Here is a 25,693-nt window from a genome sequence, read left to right on the forward strand (position 1 = left end):
TTGGATTTAGCCCAAAGGAAAGGAAACCCATGGTGCCCTCGGGTGGGCGGACCTGGCAGGTGACAATTGCTGGCAAGTAGCAGGGTGTGCCCCCCAGGCTGTGAGCATGGGTGGGGCAGGCGCCAGATCTAGTCGGCACACGCTCCTGCCCCAGGTCACACGTTCTGTGCTGGGCGGGGCAGCTGGGAGGAAGCCACATGGATGGACCGGTTCTTCAGAGGCCACTGCCCCAGGTGTGGTGTTGGGTGCTGATGGGATTGGGGTCGTGCCCCACCACAAGGGGCGATGTTGCCTGCGGACCCCACTTGGAAGCAGATTCAGATGCACAAGAACATCCCAGTGAGTCACCCCCTTGTCAGATGTCTTCGGCCCAGACCATGGGACCCGGGAACTCCATAGTGAACCTGGCCATGTGTGTCATGGGGCCCTCGACTACACTCGGGGACACACACTGGCACATGGTCGGGAAGATAAACCCCGATGTCAAATTAAGGTGTTACCAGGCGTGGTGGTTGAGGTCTGTTGTCCCAGCACTTGGAAAGCTGAGGCAGGAGGATTGCTGCAAGTTCAGCACCAGCCTGGGCTACATAGTGCATAGAACAGAACCCACTGCAGACATAGGCCAGAAGGAAGTAGTTGGCCTCAGGGCCTTTGCACTCTCTGTTCCACCCCACTGTAGTGCTGTTCCTCCTGTGGGATGGTTTTGTGTCTGACTCGGTGACTTCACCCAGGTTTAAACTCGAAAGTCACCTGGGGGACAGTGTCCGAGGGGACCCAGTGTCACCCAGCTCTGGAGCCTCCGGGTGCTTTTTCTGTCATGTCATGCCTGTGGTGGGGCTGCTCCTGGCCCAACCTTGTCCCCAGCAGCCCTGCATATAGTAGGTACTCGGTTTGTGTTCCCAGGAAGGACTGCTCATGGCCAGGAACAGTTTCTGCCCTGGCCCTGTGGATTCTGGGTAGCTTTTATTTCCCCCTTTTCTGCGGACGTCTGCGGATTTTTTCCTGCACGGGACTGTTTCATAATTAGAAGAAAAGTTATTTTGAAAAAACAAAAATTACCCCCCAACATCCCAGCTGCAGGAGCCGCTGACGCGATCCATCCCTGTGTCTGTTCCCCAAGGGTGGCTGCATCCTGGTGGCGATGGAGGATGTAGTGAGAACAGGTTCCGGAGCCCCTGGGGTCGGTGCTCAAGGACACCCCCTTGAGTGTTCACCTTTGAGGGGGCTGGATGCGGGCGCTGGTCTTTCCTACTCTCACTCCCCATAATAACCAGTGCCTGAAAACTCACTGGGGCTTTAGAGTCTACCCAGAATCCACCTGCCCTGTCTCCTGGACCAGCCTGTGTCCTCCATCCTGCGCACCTGACTGACCCCTAGTCTTATCCCTCCTGCCCACAGCTCTGTGGCTCCCACCTCCCTCAGGGTTAAAGCCCACAGGACCCTGCTCTGTGCCCTCCTGCTTCTCTGCCCTTTGCTCCAGCCACATGACAGGCTCAGTACTACCCAGGGCCTTTGCACGAGTCCGTCCTCTCTACTTGGAACATTCTTTTCCTGGCTACCCCTGGCCCGCCTTTCCATATGGATCCCATTCCCACACAGCCCCTCATTTATCCACATCGCTTATTCCCCACCCCAGGCGCCGTTTCCGGTCTGCCTCTTGGTCTCTGATGTGATTGGCTCTCTACAGTAGACTCAGAAACTTTGTTTTGCAGGAGACACCGATGTTGTGACAAGGACAGGAGTGAGGTGGCTCTCTGCTGAGAGCTTCCTGGGTGGCCCGCCCTGTCCTGATGCTGGCCGGGGTGGGGGGATGGCAAATCCCAGCTGCTCCCGTCTGAGGACCCCTCTGATATAGACACGGGTCCTGTGACCAGCTGATGATATATAGGGCTGTGAGCGCTGTGACAGGGTGCTTGGGGTTCCACAGATCGGGTTGCCCAGTAGAGAAGGACACCTGGCCCAGATTTCTCTGACTCCCATGGTGGTGGCTGTGTCCCAGCCCAGTGCGGTTACCATGGTGAAAAGGGGCGGGGTGTCAGTTCCATACCCTTGGCAAAAAAAAAAAAAAAAAAAAAAAAAAAAAAAAAAAAGACCCAGGCTGGCTGGGAGCGAGCCGCTAGCCCTTGGCTACTGTCCCCTGGGTGCTGGGCAGCCCAGAGGCTCCTCCCTATCCGCACCACTCAGCCCAAGGGGCTTGGGCAGGTAGACATCCTAGCGCGTGCTGTGGGTTGCCTGGGCCTTTGCATGCCTGGGCCCGGCCAGACAGGCTTATTGTTGATTTTGGAGACAGGCTGGCCTCACACTTGCTATATGGCCGATGGGGCAGGCATCTGGCCCGGGGTTGTCGTCTATAGGTCGCTGTGTCCTATACCAACTGGGTGGTAGGGGACTCCAGCCTTGCTGTGTCCCAGATGTATCAGAGGGCCTGTAAGTTCGTGGTGAGCCGTCCGGTTGTGTGTGGGTCGTCCTGCTCTTTGGGACACGGGGGAGGGGTGAGAGCACTGAGTCCCCTGCGCGGCCCCCAAGCCTCCGCCAGATCTGAAGCCAGATAGGCTGCGCGCGGAGGGTGTGGGAAGCAGCATCTGTTTCCAATCTGGCCCGCGGTTGGGCGGGAGCCTTGGCCACCAGGTCCCCACGTTACGGCCCCTAAGATCCCAGGGGAACCCAGGGTGCGGGGACCAGAGGTCTGGGCTGGCTTGGGGCTCCTGGACCACCTCTGACCCGGGCTGCATCTGTTGCTATGCCGACGGTGCCGCTGTGAACCGGGTCTGGGGTGTCAGTTAAGGCCATCCCCACTCTGAGACTCACGGGTCACTCTGCCTCACTTCTGGCCGGGGTCCCGCCCCCCTTCCCCCCCCCCAGGCCCTCAGGAGCCCGGGCGTGTGCTATAGCGGAGCCAGGCCTCCGGGAGCCACGCCTCTAACCCGGCTTTGTGGCAGAAAGCCACGCCTACCGAAAGCCCCGCCCCGTAGGGGCCCTACAATCCACGCCCCTAGTCCGGGAGAAGTCACGCCCCCAACCAGCCAGTTTCTCCCAGCGCCATCGGAATCTCCGCCCCTGGGAGGCCTTGGAGTCTCCTAAGCCCCGCCCCCAGACGCTCACCAGAAGCCCCGCCCCAGCCCTTCCCTCCTGCCTTTGCTCTCAGCCTGCCACAGCGAGGCTCCGCCCCCGATTAGCCTTCCTCTGAAGCCCCGCCCTCGGCCTTCCTCTACGAAGCCCCGCCCCCGGCCAGCCTCCTCAGAAGCCCCGCCCCAAGGCTCCCCCTTCCTGCTGAATCTGCCCTCAGTCTGCCACTGTGAGGCCCCGCCCCCTAGCCCGGTTTCCTCGGAAGCCCCGCCTCCTGCCTCCTCTCCTCGGAATCTCCGGGCCGCGCCCCCGCAGGCCAGGCTCCGCCCCCGGTCGGTCCGACCACTGCTCCGCTGCCTGCGCCAAGTCTCGGCGCTGCGCTGTGCCAGCGCGGACGGACGCGCGGACGGACGGACGGACGGTGTAGCGAGCGGCTCAGCCAGGACCTCGCAGCCGCGGTGAGTCGCTCGGGCGGGTCGTGTCCCCGCCCGGCCTTTGTCACCGTCCTGGACTCCCCCACAGAGCCTGGGGACCCCCGCGTCCCTGCGCGCCCGACTTCGGGAACGCTCGGCCGCGATCGGGGACGCTCGGCCGCGATCGGAGCCGCTCGGGTCCCCTCGGCCCCGCGCGCGCACCCGGCCCGCACCCCTCACTTGGCCGAGCTCGGGACCGTTATGCTCCGCGGTCCCCTCCCCCACCTGGGGGCGGAGCCCGGGGACCGTGGAGGGATCAGGAGGGGGAGGGGCGCTCGGAGCACAGAAACTTTCCCGCTCGCCGCGCCCCAGGGCTGCCTGCACCCTTGTGCACCTTGAGGGTCCTGAGACTCAAAGGGGCCCCGGCCACGCCCACCGTGCACCCTACGACTTCACTCCTGGGCCCCTCCTGCCCCCAGGTCCCCAGCAGACTTGCATCTCTGTCTCCTGTCCGCAGAGCTCTCCTCTGCACCCTCAGTTTCCCCTTCTAGAGCAAAGGGGTGTCGTGGATAAAGCGTCCAGCGAGGTTCGGGTATGCAGTAGTCGTCGATGTGTGTGCTGCGACTTTGGTTTTAGTTCTTGCCCGGGAGGAGTGGGGGCGGGGCTGGGAAAGTGTATTTGGGACAGTGCCTGACAGTGTCCACCTGGGGTGTCCAGGTTGGCAACCTGGAGGGATGCGGGCTGGGGTTTGATGCGGACTGGGGGAGGATGTGCAGCTTGCAAGGAACAGCATGGACAGCAGGACCGACTACGGCAAGGGATGGGTCATGGTGGATGTAGATGGGAGCCACGGAGGATTCTAGAGAGGACTTGAGACCCAGCCCTGATGGGGGGCGGGAGTTGGGGCTTGAAGGATGTGTTGTTGGGGCCATGTCTGAGAAGGGGGCATCTGGTAGAGGCCCAGCGCTCTGAATCGTGGGTAGTATGGAGAAACTGCAGGATGGGTGAAGGTCCCTGAGGGCCAAGCCAGCAGCCGGGAGGACCTTTCTCAGCAGCCAGGGACTGTCGGCTCCTCCAGCCCGGCCCTTTGGGGACAGCAACCCCCTCCTCAGCCTCAGTTTCCTTGACCAGTAGGTGTGATCGGCTGTTCTCTGGGGTGGGGCTTGGAGCTCAGGCGGCTCCCACCCATTCCTGGCCTTCATGTCCGCTCCTCAATAGATCCCTACTAATTAGAGCGGGTTCTGGGCAGGGGAGGGGTGGGACAGGCCTGAGGCACTAGTTGACTAGAGAAGTGGTGCCCTGTGGGGACTTTGCCTCCTGGCCAAGCGGGTTCCACTGCACAACCCTCTTGGCTGACACCCCAATGATGGGGGGACACGCCCCCACACCCTGGTATCTCTGAGCTCCCTTCCAGGGTCACCCAGGGAAGGGGCTTGAGAGTCATGGGACTGTCCGGGGGCTCCAGCTTCCTGTGTTCCCCAGGGCTGGGAGAGGCGTGTCTAGGCTCCAGGAGACGCCCCTTGTGCGGGTGACCCAGAGCCTGTGTGTCACCCAGCCTGGGTTATAATCACCCTTTTATGCTCCCGGGCCGCGTGGGCACACAAAGTCGGCTCCAGGCCCGCGTGACCTGCAGCCTGCTGCCTGCTCTTTCCCTGAGGTGCGGTGTGGGAGCCCCAGAGCTGGCTGGCTAGCAAGACTCAGTCCAGACTCCTCCCAAGCTCACACCCCAGCTGAGGCAGCCTGGGGGAGCTCTACTGCCTCCCTGAGCCTCAGTCTCCCCTTCTGTAAAACGCAGGTGGGACCTGCCTCTAGCCAGCTTTTGAGAACAGTGAAGTTCTTGACTAATGGCTAGATGGGTGGCCAGGACCTCAGTTTCCCCAGCTGATAATGATGGATCACATTACATCCAGCTGTGTACAAAGGCCCTGGGGCATGGTGGACCAACTTGGGGTGACACAGTGTCCTCCCCCCCCCAAAGCCTTCAAGAAGGAATGAGGTGTCACACACCCTGGAACTTTCAATATGCGTGGGGATGGTGTGGGGACTTCCCTCAGTTGCTCTTTTCTGCCTCCACCCCACATCACATCAGGTCTCAAGGTGGATGTAGGGGCGCCCTCCCATCCCCTCCAGCCTGTGTCCCCATGTGGCACAAAGCTGGGACCCTGAGAGGCCAGAGTAATGCCACCTTGGGGAACATCCCCTATACATGCCCTATCTGGGGTGTTAACCTTGGGACCTCCCGGGATTTGAGTTTGGTTGGTTCCTCAGTTTCCCCCAGAGGCTCTCCTAGGGCTTGTCCGAGTGGCCTGGGCAGCCTGTCCCGGGCTGGCATGGCTCTCCTTCCCGAGTGTCTGGGGCCTCATCTGCCCTCCTGGTTGCCAGTAGATTGAGTCAGTGGGTGGTGTGCGGTCTGACCGTGCGGACCTGTGGGTGGACTGCTGCCACCATGGGGGCAGGGGCATAGCTCTGAGGGCTGTGTTTGGTGAGAAGGGGCCTGGTGGAGGACACCCAGCAAGCCTCATCCCAGCACCCTTGAAGGGGATACTGACCCTGACCATATGTCTGATAGTTGTGGCCCTACTTTGTGCATCCCACTGTGGTCCTGGGTCCTGCTCCCATGGACCTCTGCATATTAGGCTTGTGGTCTGACTGTGTGGAATCGGACTGGGTATGGAAGTGAGGGCATCCTCATCATGGCAGCCTGACTAAGTGAATGTCAGGGTCTGATGTCTCTGGTGTATCGCGGCCCGCCCACCATCTGACTGTGTTCCCTGGGTCTGCTTGCAGCCTGACTGTGTGCCTAAGTGTGTCTACTGTCCGACTGGCCATGTGTACGTCTGTGTGACTGTGGTCTGACTGTGTGCCCTCTCCCATCCATCCTGGCTTACACTAGGCCGTGAACTGGCCACTGCAGGCCCTGCCCTCTCCTGGAGATGGGTGAGGTAACCACAGCTGGGTATTTTGGGAGACACAATCACAGGGCCACCCTGTCATTATGTGCCTCTCTCCTCCCAAGGCCACAGCCTGGGCCTTCCTGGGGTGTGGTGGTCACACTATCTGGCCTCTCCTTGGCCTTTCTCCCCCACTGCCTTAGCTTGAGGCCAAGTGTGAATGAACTTCACGACATGGGAGAGCAGCTGGTCTTGGGTTTGAGGTGTGCCCGAGGGATGCTGTACCCAAGAACTTAGGTCTTTATAGGTGGGTGGGCTGGAGACTGGCACCCGTGTGGGATGCTGGGTAAATACCATGGAACCATATCTGTCATTTCCGGACTGGACAGTGGACTGGCTTGATGAAATGGGACTCCCCCGGTGGGGGAGAGGCAGCATCAGCTGCCCTGGGGGCCCTAGGAGCAGTGGCTGGGCAGGGTAGGGGGTGTAGAGACAGGTAGGGGTTCAGCTGGGGGTTGGAGACAGCCCACACTAGCCTCTAGAAGCCAGAAGGTCAAGGTCCAAGCTTGGCAGGTCCATTGTCGGGTGGGGCCCAGTGTGTGGGTGGACGTGCCCACAGGGCCCTGGCTTCCACCCCAGCACCAGGGAACTGGGAAGCTGGAGGTGGAAGGGTCGGGAGTTCAAGGTCATTGGCTGCATAGCAAGTTGGAGGCCAGCCTGGGCTACAGGAGATGCTGTCTCTAGAAATTGTGTGCCCACCCAGAACAGGGCAGTGATCCCATCTAGACCCCACATGTGGGTCTCTGGGTGTGGCTCCCTCTCCCAGAGCCACCTGCAGGGAATCCCTGGGTTCCCACTCCACACTCACTGCTGCTCTGTTGTCTCCACAGACGCTGCCCCTCTGGACACCTCCGCTTGAGGCCTCTCCGTGAGGGACGGGGGGTGGGGCGCCGTCCCCCGCCAGGGCGGAGGCCGGAGGCCACTGCCAAACATGGCGCCCACCTGGAGTCCCAGTGTGGCGTCTGTGGTGGGTCCCATGGGGCTCTTCCTCATACTGCTGGCCAGAGGATGCACCGCCGAGGGTAAGAGGCTGGGGCGGGGTGGACCTGGCTGGGTGTCTGTTCCAGGGTGTGTGTGCATGCAGCTCCCCAGCCCAGGACTTCTTGATGTAGCCCAAACAGAACCTCCATGGTCGAGGAAGAGGCTTGGTGCCTGGATGTGTGAAAGGCCTTATGCAGCAGAGGTGGCAGTGACCCTCAGTCGCTGGCCCAGTGTCCACTGCTCCAGTGTCAGGTCAGGTCCGACCAGGAGGAGCTGAGACAGGCTTTTCGGAGACAGGGCTTGGGGGCCAGGGTTTTGGAGGTATGTAAGAGTCTGATGACACTCTTGGTGGAGTTGACTGACCATGGAAAAGTCTGGAAATAAAAAATGTTGATGGGTCTAGAGTGGTGGCACATGCCTTTAATCCCAGAATTTAGGAGGGAGGTAGAGGCAGGTAGATCTCTGAGTTTGAGGTCAGTCAGCCCTGGCTGATTAGTGAGACCTTGTCTAAAAAAAAAAAAAAAAAACCCAAAAGGGGCTGGAGAGATAGTTCAGCGGTTAGAGCACTGACTGCTCTTCCAGAGGACCCCAGTTCAATTCCCTGGCAGCTTACAACCATCTGTGACTCCCATTCCAGGGGATCTGATGCACCCTTCTGGCTTCCAAGGGCGCTGCGTGTGCACACACAAATAAGTCTTTCAAAGTACTGGTATACGTTAGACAAAGTCGGCATCTCATTTTACTTATTGTTAAGACGTATGCAGGGCCTCAGTGTGGACTTGACACCAAGATCCATCATCATGTAGGAGACCCCTACCCAAGTGACCTTGGAGGGTTAGGGCAGGCCAGACCACTCTCCTCGTAGGAAGTAGGGAGTGGCAGAGCAGTGAGGCAGTTGTAGAGGATGGGGCACTGGGGACCCAGACAGCTGGTCCGGGAGGTGTGAGGAAGGCCTTGGTCCTGGACAGGAGAACCAGCCTGGGCTTGGGTGCTTGTTCTGTGGCCGATGTGTGAAAATGCAAGCCAGGTCTGGTCTCTGAGGCTGTGCTGTCCGAGCCCAGAACATGGGTCTGTCCAGCTGGAAGCCCTTCGCCTTGAGCCTGGATGGTCACAGGCACCGAGGCCGGCGCCAAAGTATTCAGTGGGCTCAGATGGTCATTTCTGACAGAGAAATGGCTCTGGGTCCAGGGGACTGTCCCAGGCTGGCGGGTGGGGGTGCGGGGGTTGGATCTAGGGCAGATGTCCTGTCCCTAGCCCTGATTCTCACATAAGCAGAAATAGAAAAGCTGAGCCTCTATAACATTCAACCTCCTGTGTGGACTTCAGTCCCTCTGGTGATGGGGCTGGGGGAGCATGGCCCCCTTTATATAGGAGTTGCTGTCTCAGACATGGAGACCTGTGGGGCTGGGTTAGACCCTTGCTCTGCCCAGCATGAGCTGGGGGCCGGGAAGGTTGTGTGTCCCCTCTGGGCCTCTGCACAAATGAGTGTGAGAATCACTGTGAGCCCATCCAGGCCCTGTGCCGAGGGGACTCAGTCCCTCCGAGCTGTGGATCTGCCCTCACAGGCCCAAGGTGGTTTTCCTTTTTGGAAAACAAGCAGAGATGGCATGAACCCACCAGATCCTGTCTACCGCAGCGGTGGAGCAGGTTCTGCAGGGTTGGCTTAGCGCCCAGGGCTGGACGGACCGACAGATGTCCACTCAGCACCAGGGTCAGAAGGCAGAGGGTCAGGGACTCACGTTCTTAGAGGTCACCTTAGGGGTCACAGAAAGAAAGAGAGGTGCTGTGGGGACTTGGGCTCACCAAAAGGGGTCAGTAGCAGGGAACAGTTCCACAGGGCTGGCTGGATTGGAGGACGTGAGGGGTGTCCACCTCTGAGGGGCCGATCTGACCCAGCTGGGGTGACTCTCCCCACAGCCTTGGATAAAGACATGTGACCCCAGGTCATTCCTGTGGGCATCAGAGGACAGGCCCCATCTCAGGGCTTGGACCAGACCTGACGTGGGCTGAGGGGAAGCAGAGACCTGGGTTGTCATTTCTGAGTTCTCTGGGGATCCTTGTGGAAACCCATTAGTATCCCTAAATCTGTAGCAGGGGGACACACGCAGCAGTCTGGACACTGGGGGCTGCGCGTTCGGAGTCCACGTGGCAACCATTCCTGTTGATCGCTCCGTGTGACCCGTGGACAGAAGGGACCCGAGAGGCCAGTGTACTCCCTCGACAGTCCTGGCTCACTCGGAACGCCTTTCCCAGTTCCCCTTTGGTTGGGTGCTTATGTTATGTCCCCAGCTTTGAGTTGGGGACTTCGGGGAGGAGGTTGCAGCCCAGCTGTGATTGATGCACTGTATCCAGTCCTGGGCGATGCTGGGCTGCTACCAAACAGCCAATGAAAGGGAAGCCTGGCAGAGAGTCTTCGCGCCTCAGACCCCCAGGCGAGCATCAGAGCAACATGGGCCTGGGGAGTGTGTGCTGGGTGGGTCCGCTTGAGGCCCTCTGGATGGAAGGCCAAGCCCCTCCCCAGGCCTGTGCCCCTGGCTCACGCCACTCTCTGGGGCCCTGGGTTCTAATCCTGACTCTGGTCATCTTTACATTTCTTTTTGGTTATCGTTTACATATTAATTACTGTGTGTGCATGGGCTTGCCCAGGCACGTGACCTGGAGTGGGAGGGCTTGGTGGCCCGCCAGTGCCTTAGTTTCTCACGAGTCCCATTAAAGAATTAGGGGACGTTTTGTTTCTTTTGGGGGTGAGTCCAGGTGTAAAAGGTCATCACTGAGGTGACTCTCAGGTCTCCGAAGGGCCGCGTGTGCTCGCTCGTGTGTGCGCGTGTGTGCATGTGGGAGGCCCGGCCCCGAGCCCTCAGACCTCCCCTCTCTTGCTGAACCCCCAGAGCCACCCAGGTTTATCAAAGAGCCCAAGGACCAGATCGGTGTGTCGGGAGGCGTGGCCTCCTTCGTATGCCAGGCCACAGGCGATCCCAAGCCACGGGTGACCTGGAACAAGAAGGGCAAGAAAGTGAACTCCCAGCGGTTCGAGGTGAGCTGGGGCTGGGGTGGGGGTGCCCTCTGCCCAGCACACCCCTCCAGGTGGGGCCAGTGGCTGAACCTTGGGGTGCCACAAGGTGGCCACAGCTCCCATCCTGCACTCCCTGGCACCACAGAGTTCCCTAGTCCACCACTCCGTGCTGTGTGTCCTCAAGCAAGGCCTTGCCTTTTCTGAGTCTAAACTCACACCCCCACCTGGGAGGAAAATTCGCACAGCTGAGTACACACGCGACCACGCGGCCACGCCCTGTAATCGGTGTAGAGTATGTGGGCTTCAGGCTCAGCTCCATCCAGGTGCTTAGCGTGGTCCTGTGGGCATCTCTTGGCTCCTTTTCTTTAACTGTGACTGATCCTGGGTGGTGTCTTATGTGCACACTCGCGTGTCCCCCCAGCACACACGTGACACCCATCGCTGATGGATACCATGTGTCTGAGGCGGCTACTGTCCCCACCCTAGCAGCACAGTCCTGCTGGGATGGAACCCGCCCCGGGCCCACCTCACTGCTCACCTGTCCCGGTCCCTGTGTGTGTCCCCCATTGTGTGTCCCTGTCCTACGTCCCGACCCTCCCTCCCCGCAGACCATTGACTTTGATGAGAGCTCTGGGGCGGTGCTGAGGATCCAGCCACTGCGGACGCCCCGGGATGAGAACGTGTATGAGTGCGTGGCCCAGAACTCAGTGGGAGAAATCACTGTTCATGCGAAGCTGACCGTCCTCCGAGGTACTGGCCCCCGGGCGCACAGTCCCCGAGCCTGGAACCCTCCTCGTTGCCTGTTGCTTTGTTCTTTAAGGACTTGGGTTTGTCCGCCCCCAACACTGCCCACCCCTGTAGTTTGTGTGGTTTAAATGTTTGCACTTGGTGGGTTTCAGGCTCCGCTTGATCTAGGTGCTCAGTTAGTGCTGTCTAGTGTCTGTCCCTGTGTCTCCTGTGACCTTCTGTCCCCAGGTAGCTTGGGTCAGAAGCAGATAGCCATGGTTGGTCTCACATCCACCTGGAGCCACCAGTGGGCCAGCCCCCACAGAAGAACTTAGCAAAGGGTGGGTCCCCCAAAGGCAGGATGGAACAAGCCCAACAGCCTGAGCCCCAGACACCCTGTGCCCTGGCTCATTCTAAGGGACACTGAGATGTCCCTTAGACACTGGCACCAGACACCAGTTCAGAATCCAAGGCAGCCGCTTTGGATCTGTGTAACCCGGGCCGGGTTAGTGAACCTGTCAGAACTGGGGTGTCTGTCCCTTAGGGGCATTGCATTGTGGCCATGAGCGTCTGCCCTGGGCATTGCAGGTCCCCAGGGGCTCTCTTGTGAAGCTGGGACACGGGGCCAGTCGCATTGGTGAGAGCTCTGAGCCACCCCAGGGCACTGTGCTATCGGGGGATTCCGTCATTTCTAACAAGGGGCCCCACAGTGCGCTCTGTGACCGCCAGAGCCTCTGTGGGCAGGGGCGGAGCTGGGCAGAGTCCACACACCCCAGGGCCCCTCCTCTCCCTTCTCTCTTTGGGATATTTTTTGCCTTGACCTTTCCCGGCACAGACTCGGCAGCCAGCCTCCTGCTGCCCCGTGCCAGCCCCATTGTCAACACTCCCAGAGTTGGGACTCACTCTGCATCCATCACGCACAGATCACTGGGAGTCTGGAAAGATTCTCCAGCCCCCTCAAGCCTCAGACACCTCCCTTTGTTCTTTGACCATTGCCTACTCCCCCCACTGAGGAGGCCCCGGGACAGACACCCTCCCCCTCCCCGGCCCTCCCTGGCAAGCTCAAGCTATGTCTCCTGCCCCCTGTGGGCTGCTAGAGCCAAAGCCATGGCGCCTGCCTCCCTCCTTCCTTCCTCTCCATCTAATGATGACCCAGGGTGTGGCGTGTGGGGACACCAGGAAGTGGCCCTCCCCAGCTCTGAACCGCAGCTGGCTGCTGCAGTGCGCGTACACGCACGGGACCCTTGGGGCCTGTCTGGAGCCTGCTGCCCCTTGGGTTGTGTTCCCTACCAGGACAGTGGCTTCTTGTTCACTTCTGTCCCCTGCTGCCTTCGTGGTGCCACCATCCACAGCACCCCAAGTGCTCCTGAGAATCCAGGCTTTTCCCTCCAAACACTTCCAACCACAAGCCAACCGGCTCCCGTGGCAAACACCAGTTTTGGTGTCATGGCCGGGACGTGCCACCGATGACAGGGCTGCCTGAGCGAGAGGCTGTGCCCGTCACACTGTTCACACAGCAGACGGTGCCCCAAGTTCTTGGTCCTTGGTTTATCCCATCTTTTTCTAACACAGTTAGGATCCCCCATGCTGGCTCTAGTGTCCTGTTGTCTGTGTGCAGCACGGGCCCCTTGCAGTGTCTCATCTCCACCTGCCATCGCCAGAGAGCCATGGCCCAGGCTGGTCTCAGGGGCATGCTGTTCTTTCCTCTCCGTCCTGGGTGACGGGGTGTCGGACTGGGATTCTGCAGTGACATGGTCATGTCCCAGTAACTGGGTTTGACATTCTGGAGGGGACGTTTGGGTTCTGAGAAGTTCTGGAAGGATCTAGAACAAGTCCCTCCGCTCCAGGGGACGTTTGGATGGAGGCAGGTGTAGGGGTTGAGTTGGGAGGAGGGGACTGCAGGGGTAGGAGGCCCGGGGACGGGTGATGGCTGCTCCAGCTGGGATGCTAAGGGGCTGGTGTGGGTGTCACCTCTCCACAACACCCAGTGTCCCCATCTCTAGCTGTCCTAGGAGCAGTGTTAGCCCAGGTTAGCCCAGGTCATAGGGAGCTGTAGCAGGTGATGGAGAGCCCTCTGTGCTGGACTGTCAGTCGAGCCCATGATCCTCCAGCTCTACCCACAGCAGCCATGGAGGTCTCGGGGGCATAAGCCAGAGAGGGAGGCGGGAGGGTGTTGGCTATGACTGCGGCCACCCAGGGCCCATCCTTAGGGCGTTTCCCACAGTAACCAGATTCCTGTCCCATTTTCTCCCTGTCTTCACACCCCCAGAGGACCAGCTGCCCCCCGGCTTCCCCAACATCGACATGGGCCCCCAGCTGAAGGTCGTGGAGCGCACGCGCACAGCCACCATGCTCTGTGCTGCCAGCGGGAACCCTGACCCCGAGATCACCTGGTTCAAGGACTTCCTGCCTGTGGACCCCAGTGCCAGTAATGGGCGCATCAAGCAGCTTCGATCAGGTGGGCACAGGTGGCCGACGGGACGCGGGTGCCATCAGGGGTAGCAGAGGGCCCACACCTGGGGCCTGGTGGGAATAGGCTGGTACACGGCATGGGTGGCCGTGACCCGAGGATGGGACGTGGTGCACATGGAGCTGGCTAGGAGCAGAGCTCAGGCCCAGCACTCAAACCCCAGGGCGCCACAGAGGCCCACATGGAGCAGGACTCTGGGACTCAGTAGCGTGCACTGTGCGTGAGGATGGCCGTAGCCAGTGGGTAACTGCAGAGCACTGGCCATGCAGGCAGGCAGGCAGGGGGATGGCATCCCAAGTCCTGTGTGTTAACAGGATGTGATCAGTCAAGGTAATGGGGAGCCATGGGGGGGGGGCATAGTGACAGAGAAGTCAGGTGCAGGGAGCCCAGGGGAGCTGGGTATGGCAATGACCAAGGGTTTGCAGCACCAGAGGAGATGGAGGGCCACAGAGGATCCTGGGAATGTCCTCGGTGCTGAAGGTGTCGGAACCAAGCAGTGTAGATGAGTGTCTGTCATGGTCTCAGCCAGTCTGGGGAGGCCTGGCATGGAGGCCAGGCCTGGGACTGGTGAGGCTGGGTGGTTCATGGTGATGTTTCAGCAGAGACCCCACTTGGCCCATTGACCAGTCTGTGTGTCGGTCTGGGGAACCATGTTCCCTGTCACTTGTCTGTCTGTGTGCGTGTGGCTCCCCCTGCCTCCCGTGTGTGGGCAAATTACAGGGACTGGGCCCTCCGCACACGAGTGTCCGCTGTCCCGAGTGTCGCCCGTGACCCCCTGTATCTTTTGGTCTCCCCAGCACCCCACGCCAACCTCTTCACATTCTCACTCTAATCCCCCCAGCATCTCCCTAGCAAGGTCGCCCCTTGTCCTCGGGAGGGCCACTCCGCCCTCCCGCCCCGAAGTCCCCTGAGATGGCTGCCCAATGGCAGCCGCAGTGATGTGCTCACAGCTCGGGGGAGCCCTCGTGCTCTCAGGTGTCTCCTGACCATCACCTGGCCACCGTCCAGGGGTGACAACTAAGCATTGTGTAAGCACACCACCCTGGGAGCTGTCCACACCCTGTGGTCCCTCCTCCCTTGTGCCCATGAGCAGCCAGATGCCCAGTGGCCGCCTTGTGACCTTCTTCTCTCTTCTCCTTCCTCTCTGTAACGCTCAGAAAGCTTTGGTAAGTCCTCACTTCTTTGCCACGCCAACCACTAACGGTCCTGCCACCCCTCTGCCCCCACACTAACAGCCACCGTGACAGTAACTGACCCACTGCGTGTGGCATGTGTACTAACGCCCTCTCCTGCCCCCCATGGCGGGCTGAAGACAGACCCCACCCATAAGGAAAAGAGGAAAAGCGCCACTGGACCCCAGGCTGGGGGACCTCACACCTCATGAGCCCCCGCTCCAAGCGGGTGGAGATGGGATTTAATGCCGAAGATGCTGTGTCTAACTGGAGCATTCATTCTGACACCAGCTGCCAGGCCAATTCCTGATAAAGTTATAGTGACTGACACACGCTGATACCCAGAACCATCACAGTAGAAGGGGAAAAGGAAACAGGGTTCCTTTTCCCCGTGGGAATCGCAGCTCCAGCTGTGCCCTGGCACCTCGGCCACTGTAGTCCACGCAAAGGTAGAATTCCGTGTGGCCGTTCCTGACTCACACCACACAATGGTTCCCATTGACTCCCACTGACAGTAGGTGGGGAGGCCTCTGTCTATATGGGGCATCATGGTTATGCACCTTTAACCCCAGCACTCAGGAGGCAGAGGCAGGAGGATTGCAGTGAGTCAGAGGCCAGCCTGGTCTACATGGTGAGTTCCGGGCCAGCCAGGGCTGCATAGCCCCTGTGTGGGGTGTGAAAGGGGTAGCAAGCACACAGAACAAGGAGGGTTTGGGGTGCACGTCCACAGCTCAGAAGGTGTGAGACATGGTGTCCAAGCCCTACTGCCTTCTGCCAAGAGGCCGCTGGCCCTGCTTGGCTTTGGCCCCAGGAAAGGAGCAGCATTAGAGGCCGCGTGGGCACTCCAGCCTGGAACCTCCTTTTCCCTGGGTGTGGCCGACCCACAGACGGCTTTTTCCTCTTTTCCTTCGGGATTGAAAGAGGCCACGACTCCCCTCCACCCTCTGCTCCCTTCCTACATCTCCCTCTCGGCCTTGGTGACACCTGTCCCCACGGCACCAGTGCCCAGCCCTCTAGCGCTAACTCCTGTCCCTCCCTGGTCACTAACAAGAATCCTGGGGTCCTGTCGCTACCCACCCCTCCCCATTTGGATTTCAAAGCAACTCCTTGCTGGAACCCCCAAAGTTACCTGAGGGAAGAGGCGCAGTCTCCCTGGGGGCGCACCCAGACCTTGGGAGGCCGCCTGCAGGAAGCACCCGCCCCGAAGTCCCCCAGCCCCAGCCTGGAGCCCTCAGGATCTGGCTGCAGCTACACTGCCCGGCAGAGGGACAGGTGTGGCTCCCGGCCCCACGGCCCCCTCTCCTGTGACATTCACCTGTGTCTCTCTGTTTCCCTTACAGAAAGCACCCCCATCAGAGGTAAGAGGTCTGCCCCTCACCAGCCAGCCCTCAGGTCTCACTAGCCCCCACCCGCCACACGGCTCCCCCACATCCCTCTGATGTTTGTGTCTGTCTGTGGTTTGGACTGAGTGTGACTGTAGGGGACCGTGTGGGCATCCAACTGCAGGGACAGGCACTGTCTCCAGTGTCCACCTGAACCCCTGCCCGCTGCAGAGTCCTCACACGCACAGCCATCTGCCATGAATTGCAAAAGGGCCTTCTGAGATTTAGGGGTGTTCAGACTGGAGGGATCAGAGAAAGGAATTCTCCAAAGATGGGTCTGATACCCTGCTTCCCCAGGGCACATGAACACAGACCCAGTGCTGACATACTGTGTTACTTCAAATAGGTTTCCTACCCTCTCTGGCCTCTGCAGTAGCCTTGAAGTCGGTAGGAAGCATTCTATGGTGGCCATCATCCACCACCACCCAAGAGAGAGGACATGGGTGTCTCTGGGCCCCATTACTACTGGGTACAGCTGTCAACAGAACCAGAGAATGTGAACAGGAAGTCTGGACCAGCAGGGTTTGGGAGCCCAGGGTTCCTGAACATGGCTGTTGCTGCATCGATCTCAGTAGGAGCTGAGATGCAGGCCTGTAATCCGACATACTGAGCCAGACTCTCTTGCCTTTGCTCTGCCGTAAATCAAGCATAGTGAGGCAGGCCTTTGTGGCAAGCGTGGCTGCCTCCACCTCACTTTCTGTTTTTAGTTTGTAAACGCCAAACTGTTTCACCGAGGCTGAGATTTCAAATGTCCCTATCTGCTGTGAAGGGGGAGTACCTGGCTTTAGCTTGTTTGAGATGTCCTTGGGGGAAGCGTGGCTTCCTTCAGAGCCCTGCGGGTGATCACAGCTCCCTCTTTGGGTCCTCGGTGTTGTTTGAGTTTCGTTTTTTGTTCGATTTTGGAACGAGGTCTCCGGTAGCCCAGGCTGGCCTGAGGAGCGTGCTGATCTTCCGCCTTGGGCATGAACCACCAGCCTGGCTCAGAGGGCTGGGACCTCAGATGTGGGTCGCCCTGGGCCCCAGGCCCTGGAGTGAGGAGTCTGGGGCTTATCAAGGTCTCTACGCTCCACGCGGGGCTTCAGACTTGAGATCTGACCCAAGCCACTGTGCGTGTGGCCCCATTACTTCACCCAGCAACTGTCGACCTCCGCCCTGAGGGACTGTTCCTTTCCACTGACCGGCAGCTGCCCTTGAGGGGAAAACCTGGGCCCACGGCCACCACATGCAAGTCTGGGTGGCCTGTTGGTCCACAAGAGGCTGGAGTGGCCTCTGTTTCCTCCCCATGACCCTGGGAGTGGCACCCCACCATGCTGTGCCCTGTGGAGCCCCTTCGTCGGTGGGCAGTACAGATGTGGCAGTGGGGGTGCTCGTTGGGCCCAGCCCCGACCCAGTGGTGTCAGTCATGGCCAAGGTCCCGTCCCCTGTCCCCGCAGGTGCCCTGCAGATTGAGAGCAGCGAGGAGACAGACCAGGGCAAGTACGAGTGTGTGGCCACCAACAGCGCAGGTGTGCGCTACTCATCACCCGCCAACCTCTACGTGCGAGGTAGGGAACTCCGCCAGGCAGAGGCAGGGACCCACTGTCCCACCCTGTCCCATCCCTGGGCTCACGGCCTCCCGGCTCCCCTGTCCTGTGCCGACCCGAGCAGGAAGGCCCTGACCCCATCCGCGGGGTCATTGGAATGATAGTCACCACACTTGGGGCCTCTGGGGGTCTCACTGATGGCAGGGTGGGTGGGAGCAGAGTGGGTTTGGGGGGCCGATCTCGGGCCTACAGGGCTGGGGGAGCCTGAGGGCCACCGCCCGCCCCCGCCACGTCCCCAACCCCCAAGTTGGCTTGTGTGGTGTGTGTGCCTCCTGTGTTCTGCTGGCATTGCTTCTCTGACCCTGTGGCCTCGTGGCTCCCTGCTTCCCTGCCCCGTCCAGTGTCCTCTAGTGAAGACTGTGGGGGTGGGGTTCCAGCTCTCCTCCCTCTGGTATCCCAGAACCCAGTGCTCGCTCTAGAAGGAGTATACCCAGACCGTGGGAGGCCAGGCCAGGGCTCACACCCCTGCCTGTGGCTTGGTGGCGAGACATGCTGCCCAGCCCTTGGGACCCCATGTGGGTCTCAGAATCCCAGGCTCGCTCAATTGTGGCTGGAAGCCTGGGGTCCTTGACAGCCGCCTCCCCATGCCTCCGCCCCCAGGAGGCTTCCCGCAGGACCCTTGGTGTGCCCTCCTCCATGTCCCACGGCTACACCGGGGACTCCCATCTGCTTGTATCAGTTGACCTGCTCACCTTCCTCCCCCAGCCTCAGTTTCCCTGCAGCGCCCCTGGCCTTCATCCCTTTCCACCCAGGGAGGCCGGCAGGCTGTCCCTCCCTCAGCCCTTGCCTTCCTCAGCCCCTAGTCAGCTCCTTTGGGTCCTGGCTGTGGGTTTTACATCTTGGCTCCAAGCAGGAGGCCGTGTGGAGGGAGGGTGCAAGTGGATGGGAGGGGGGCCAGTCTGATCTTCTGCCGCCCCGGCACCCGGTGAGTTGTGGTCCCTGCAGGACTCTAGTGACCGACCGGTCTTCATCTAACTTGTGTGTGTCTTCGTGGACACTGGGGATGGGGGGTTGTGAGTCTGGTAGGGTTCAGAAAAGAGGGGACGGCAGGGGTGGAGCGGGGAGGGTGGAGCCCTTAGTGAGGGTGTGAGGAGGGAGGAGGGCCCTGTGTGTCCCGGCCGCCCCGCCCTGGGGGCAGGTGAGGGTCGGGTGAGCTAGTCGGCCGCTGCTGGCTGTGCTCGGCGCTGAGCCAAGACAGGGAGCTTTATGTTCTTTTTTCTTTTTTGATTTTAATTTTTTTTGTTTTTTTGGTTTAAAGAGAAAAAAGCAAGCGATTGCAGCTTTAGCCGTGGGAAGTCCTCTTTTTACTCTCTGTATCTCCCCTATTTTTTCTCTTCTCCCCATGTCATTGTGCGCATCAAACCCCCTTTACATCCCTCAGAGCTTCGAGAAGGTTGGTGTGGTTTTTTTCTTTTTTACTTTCTTTACCCACATTTTTACATTCTGAAAAAATAATAATAATAACAGCTGACACGTGCTCACACACAAGAAGCACACGCAGACACCGCGCAGACACACGCACACACGCACACGGAAAACGAATAGCAAAACAGACGTAAAGTGGAATGAGGTACCGAGCCTAAAGCAAACAACCCAGAAAGACACACAGACGTAATGTCAGCCGCCGCCGGCGCGGCGGCTCACGCGATGCTTGCATTGTGGTCGCCTCTGCATCCCTTGGTAATGTTGTTGCTAAGTTTTTTGCACTCCTCGTCGTCATGGTAACTTGGGCCTGATGCATGCTGGGAGAATGTAAAAAAAATTTCTCTGCATGCCACTCCCGTCAGTTTGGTGGACCCCGGCCTTCTGTTGGAGTGTTTGTCCTGTTTGTTTTGTTTTCCTGGTTTCTTAATTTTCTTATTTTTTTAAACTTTTTTATAAGTTTCGTTTTGGGGGGATCGATTGCCCCCTCCTCCGCTCTGCCTCCCTTCACTGGACGCCCTTCTCCCCCAAAGCGATGTCTTTGGTTCTGTCTTGTTTTGTGCTGTTTGGTTTTGGTTTCCTTGGCCTGAGCTGTTGTGGTTGTTACCAAACGCATTGTGAGTTCAAAGCCAGTGTTCCTGTCCCAGCTGTCACCCAGAGGGCGGAAGGGGTCCCACAGCTGGGATGCTTTGATGAAAAGTGACCACGTAGGCACAACAGGACAGGGGGCAGGAGTGGGGGCGCCTGGGTCAACTGGCTCCTAGTTGACGTTGTCCGGTTCCCTCCGGGAGGCTGGCAGAAGGACATCCCCAAGGGCATTTCCCATCCTCCTGCCTCAGGATATTTAACACCCTGCTCTCCCAGAGAATACAGCCAGGGGCTGCCAGTGCCCGAGTTCTTCCCACTCAGTATTGGCCAACCCAGAAGAGAGTGGGTACTACAGCACCAGAGTCTCCAGCACTTGGCAGAAAGTGCAGAGTGTCACCGGCGGTGGCTTCATGCATGCCGGCTGGGCTCATCTAGAGCTGCCCATTGGGGGGCGGGGATGTAACGGACAGACTTTCGGAGAATGCCGGGCCAGCGAGCTTGTCTGCAGTGCGCCTCTGCCTCCAGGGCGGTGTTAGCCGCTGCTCCCGTCTCTAGGCTCTGGGTGCAACCACAGGTGTGCTGTCCCTCAGCGTGGTCACTTTCTGGTCACCCAAGCATCAGGGCTGTGGAATTCCCGAGAAGACCAGGGGCATTTGGGGCGTGGCCGCTCCCCCACTCTCTCTTTTCCTCCACTCCCTCCCTCCCCTTTTGTCTGCCCCTCCCTCTTTCTAAACTTTCTTTTCCTTCTCTCTCTTAGCTCTCTCTTGCTCTCTCTCGTTCTTCTGAGATCCACACATCCACTGTCTGTCCTATCCACAATAATAAAACCCCTTTCATGCCCAGTTCACTCTCCAGCTGAGGACCAAGCCCACCCACCCCCAGGTCACCCTCTCCTCCAGACTCCTCTCTGCCTCCAGCTTATTACATCTAAAGCTCTGTCAGCAAAGGTCTAGATGCCTCAGGGAGGGACATTGTTGCTCCTGCTCTCAGCCTGAGCCCTGGCAAAGCAGGTCCTGGTACACTGTACCCGGGTGACAGGGACCCCTGAGGGCCGCCTGGGGTTGGTGAGCAGTGCCGTCCAGCCCGAGGCAGGTGCTGATGTCCACATGTGTGACCTTGGCTGTTCATATGACTTCTTAGGGTTCCTGGTCCTCATGGGAACTATGAAGTTCCTGATTGCTTGCTGGCTCTAAGAGCCAACGGCGTCATGTGCCCTGGGTGGAGAAGAACCCAGGTACTCACAGGAGTTGAAAGGCAGGGAGGAAGGGACCCCCTCCAGCCGTAGGTGGTCAGGTGCCCCCCATGCCCTCTGTTTAAATGTGACAGCTTAAGGGACCGTGGTGAGACTTGCCTGGCTGCAGCCTGTGGGGGCAGCCTCAGAGAGCACCCCAGTGCAGAAGCAGCACATCCGCCAGCCTGGGACCTTGTGGTCTTTACTGGTGTTTTCCTCAGCCCTGTCCACTGCGGGCAGGCGGCTCCTCTGGGGCCAGTGATGTCATGGTCCCCTTGAGACTTTCTCTGAGGAAGTCCTGAGGCCCAAGGGGCAGAAAAGGGAGCCTGGAGAGACAAAGTCCCTGGCACAGAAGTACCCACCAGGAGAACAGCAGCTGGCCTCCGAGGCCTGCAGAGTGACACAGAGCCCCAGCCACCCTCCCCTAAGTGGCAGGCTCCGCTGCTGCTGAGGGAGCCCAGGAGCTGTCCAGTCCTTGACCTCTGAGGACTAAATGGCCAGAGCCCTATATACGACTATTTTTAAGTACACATTCTGCACCTCTCTGGGGTTTCCCTGAGGGAAGACAGTGCCAGGAGACAGACAGATGGCGTCATTGCAGGCTGTTCACATTTTCCTCATCAGTAATTTAAAGCTGTGAGCCTTTAACAGGTTCTCGGTTTAACCGAAAAAGATGGCACCCGTAGGCACCCATCGGAGTACAGCATTACTGAACCATGACGCACCTAACCAAGTGAATGGCCCTCCCCACCTGCTGCAGAGGGACAGCCTCCCACCTACAAGGGACTTGAGGTGGTGCGCATTCAGGCTACCCAGTCCCTGCTCGGCCCTCAGCTCTTGCAGGCTGACCTGCTCTGCTCCTGTTGCTCGGGGAGATGTGTTGGCCGTTGGCGAGGCTGCACCCATGTCCTGGAATTTGTCTTCTAAGTCCCTCCATTCCCAAAATGGGGCTAGAGATAATGGGGCCTGGAACTCCCCTCACTTCTCATGTCTCCCAGGTGCTTCTGTGGGGTCTGTTGGCCAGCTCCCCATTCTGACGGCCCCTGACCGGGGAGGTGAGGGTACACCATCCCCATCATCCTGTCGGGTCTCAGGGTGGGGAGACTCCAGCGGGGTCTGGTGGGGGGCGCAGGAGCTGCCCCACAGGAACACTGAGCACTGACTGACATGTGGCCTGCTGCCTGCCTCACCCCTGCATCTGTGTCCCTGTGGGCGGGGTGGGACGGACATTAGATTACACCTGGTCCTTGGGAGAAGCCACAGTGTCCCACAGCCACAGTGGTGGGTGGCGATGGGGAAGTCAATTGGCAAAAGTGTGAGGGAGCGAAGAGGCTGAGACTGTACCCCCACATGGGACGGCTGGGAAGTGATCTGTAGTGGAGTATAGACCCAACAGCCTGCCACAGCCACGGCTCAGATGCCACAGCCACGGCTCAGATGCCACAGCCACGGCTCAGATGCCACAGCCACGGCTCAGGGCCCTCTGGGCCTTCATGTGGCAGCTTCCTGCCAAGGGAGCTGGTGGCGGACAGGGAGGCAGGCTGGGAGGGCCTCAGGATCGTGAGGGGGGAGGGGGGAGGGAGATGGGCTCTGGGCTTGGGCCTCTGCCCCTCTGTCCAGGACAGGTGTAATCTAAGCTTAACTCCCCCGACCCTGGAGGCTGCACAAGTCCTCGGCACCCCACCCCCAGCTCCCATCCACATAGCCATTTTGGAGTTCAGAGAACCAGCCACGTTTTTCTCTCACCCCAAAATGCCCCATAGACCCCCCTCCCCCACCTGCAGCTTGCTCGATGTTAATCATGTGACACTGTCGGACCCCTTGCCTAGCGCCTCAACCAGATCACCTCACTGTTTTGAGTTTTCTTCCCCACTCATCCCTCCCGTCCCTGCCCACCCACCCTCAAACCCCCACTTTTAAGTTTTGGTTTCTGCCTCTCTTCCTGCCTGGGGGAGGGGCTGTCTCCTGGTTGCTTTGATGGTTTTTCAGTTGGTTTGATTTTTTTTTTTTTGCCATGTGAATCGGGGTTTGAAGCGACCATCCCCTCCTGACCTGCCACCACCATCCCCCACCCTGCCACCCAACCCTCCTGACCCCACTCGCCCACGCGGGTTCCCCCTGCTGGGACCCTCCCGGCTACTCGGTGACCAGAAGCGCTGGGGACCAGAGCCAGCTGGAGCGTGCCGAGGACCAAGGCTGGTGTTGCCCCTTATAACCCGCCTGGACCCTCCTTTCAGGTCGGTAATTTGGGGCGGGGGTCCCGCGGGGCCTGTCGGTCCCGTGGGCTCTGTGCCCACTTTATATCCTAATGTGCACCTCAAGCTGAGGGGTGGAGGAGCAAAGTGGGTGGGCGACGGCCCCGAACTGGGCAGAACACAGCATCAGCCATCACCCCCACGGGCGGAAAGGTGCACGGAGAGGGTAAGAGCCCTACAGCACCCTTCCCCGTAGACTCTGGCACACCAACCCACTTCCTGAAGGACATAGGAACCAACAAGGGGCCATGGAAGCCAGTGGGCAGCGTGTCGTGGATGCCCCAGACCCCTTTGCAGCCGATTGACGTGACCACCATGCAATGATGGGAGCTGTCAATTAACTGATAGTGGCTGGCTATTCAACTGAGAGCCACCAACCATTTAACTGGCAGTAGCTGGCCATCTGCCCTATAGCCATTGGCCGTTTAACCTATGGAGGCTGGCCATTTAACTGATAGCCACTGCCCATTCAGCTGACGGTGACTAGCCACATCAGGGACAGTGAACGTGTCCTTGTGTTCTTGTGGTCCTATCCAGCATTTAATGGCCGCAGTCACAGCCCTGGATGGAAACTCTATATTCAGGCTGCCTGTGGCTTCTGTATTCTGGAAGCTGGGGTCTTTTCCACACAGCAGTGCCCTCAACATAAACTAAGGTCGGGTCAGGAATGAGCAAGGCCTCTGGAACAGACATCTGCTCCTTTTTGAGGACAGAAGTGAGCCCTGTAAGCTCTGGGCTCTGCCTCTTTGGGGCTCCACACATTTGCATAGGAGCTGTCCACCAGTGGCCTCTTGAGTGTGACAGATATCCCTCAGCCAGGGCCCACGGCTCACTTAGCCGAGTGCTTTTGCCCTCTTCTGGGTCCCCAGTAAAGACGCACATTTAACAGAACCCAGATAGTGAGAAAGGGACATTCAGCTGTCCTTGCTGGTCATGTGCGAGTGGCGGAGAGCAGGCAGGGGGCTTTGAGGTTGGCAACCGCTCATTCTCATTAGCTTCGTCACCTCTCCGACCTGCTGTCTCCTCTGCAAACTGAGCTTGTTGAGTGGGATCCAATGAGGCAGGTGTGCAACGAAGATCTCCGGTTCCAGTGTCCGGCTCACAGGCACTTGTGAAGTGCACATCTGAGCTGAGGCTGAACCATTGCCTTGAGATGGGGGCCAGCCTGGGCTATAGAGCAAGACTCTGTCTCAACAGATAGCTGTTGACTGATTGACATAGCAGATAGGTAACAGCTGCTGGGGATGATCGATGGCAGCAATGAGTGATAATAGGTAACCGATTGAATCTCTTGTCACTGGGGGTCTGGACAACAACATTGGCAGCCACCTTCCTGGGTTGGGCGCCCTCGCGGGCTCTGTCCCCTCAGAGCCCGTTCCCTGCAGGTCACCTCTGCTGATACACGGGGGACTTAGACTGGTGGCGGCGGCGGCGGCGGCGGTGGAGGCCTCTGCCTCTGGGTTCTAGTGTACTGTGCCCTGAGCGAGGTTCAGGGGTCTAGAGAGATGGGGTTCTGGGTCTGGGTTGGTCTGCCCTGAGGAAGCCTTCAATGGGGGCTCTCGCCCCTCGGGTGCCTCACTGCCCAGCCGAGGACCCTGGGTGCTGGGTGGGGAGGCCGGATGCTGTGTTCTGCTGGTGGGGAGGGACCCGGGCATCTCCCTGGGGCAGCCACAGCCCTCCTCTGTTCAGACCCCGATTTTCAGCCCCACACCCATTCCATGTTTCTTCTTGCTTGGAGTGTTGTTCCTTTCAGGCACTTTTGTTTGGTCTTTAGATTTCTGTTTTTGCTTTTTTATGTTTTTTGAAATTTGTTACCTCCCCCACCGCCTCCTGGTTTTGGTTTGGACGTCAAATGCCGTTTTCTGTCCTGGATTAATTAGCCTCTCCACACTCATTCCCACTCATCCCGTTTCCATGACAACACAGCCTCGGCATCTCCCACCCTGAGCCTCGCTGTGGATGCTGGCAGCAGGTGGCCGGCTGGACCCCGGTGCCGCCACCCCTGCTCCTCACCCTCCACCCAGCCCTGTCGGAACGGTGCCCCCCATCCCTGCCCCGCCTCTCCCCTCCAGCCTGCATGGCCCCATGTCTTCCCTACCCCTCCCCTCCATCCCGTGTCCTCCATGACTCTGGACTTTTTGTGGGGCTACGTTTTCTGAAGGGCTCCAGCCCGCAGACCTTCACTCCCATCCCAGTGACACCCCTGTCTCTGTCTCCTTTGACTTCCACCTGGATTCTGGAAACAACTTGGGGTGTCCACCTGAAGGGCCAGGCTGGAAGGAATGGCACAGGCTGGCTTCTCCCCCTCAGTAGAGCAGGTTAACCCTTTAACAGCAGTTAATGGCAAGTGCCCTCAGGCTGTACCCCTAGAACTGTGTGACAGAGGCGTGGCGATGGCCTTCACGTGTCCTCCTAGGTTGGGACTCAGCTTGTCAGAGAG

The 25,693-nt window shown here is 59.3% G+C and overlaps 1 protein-coding gene across 14 annotated transcripts in view; it reads left to right on the forward strand.

Moving 5' to 3' along the window:
- The window catches only part of Ptprs (protein tyrosine phosphatase receptor type S), a 62,083-nt gene that overhangs the window by 10,409 nt on the left and 25,981 nt on the right, over positions 1-25,693 (forward strand). For 6 of the 14 annotated variants that reach the window (XM_052746864.1, XM_052746866.1, XM_052746853.1 and 3 more), the window contains exons 2-7: positions 7,261-7,452; positions 10,300-10,445; positions 11,033-11,174; positions 13,420-13,608; positions 17,608-17,718; positions 19,139-19,150. In XM_052746864.1, coding sequence (XP_052602824.1) covers positions 7,362-7,452; positions 10,300-10,445; positions 11,033-11,174; positions 13,420-13,608; positions 17,608-17,718; positions 19,139-19,150 — 691 coding nt within the window. In that variant the 5' untranslated portion in view covers positions 7,261-7,361. Of the gene's footprint in view, positions 1-3,390; positions 3,525-7,260; positions 7,453-10,299; positions 10,446-11,032; positions 11,175-13,419; positions 13,609-17,607; positions 17,719-19,138; positions 19,151-23,012; positions 23,236-25,693 lie in introns of those variants that run through there. The other 8 variants (XM_052746865.1, XM_052746867.1, XM_052746855.1 and 5 more) reach the window with 3 other exon arrangements.

This window comes from Peromyscus californicus, unplaced genomic scaffold, assembly GCF_007827085.1.
Source record: "Peromyscus californicus insignis strain IS unplaced genomic scaffold, ASM782708v3 Scaffold_1__1_contigs__length_55948999, whole genome shotgun sequence".
NCBI lineage: Eukaryota > Metazoa > Chordata > Mammalia > Rodentia > Cricetidae > Peromyscus > Peromyscus californicus.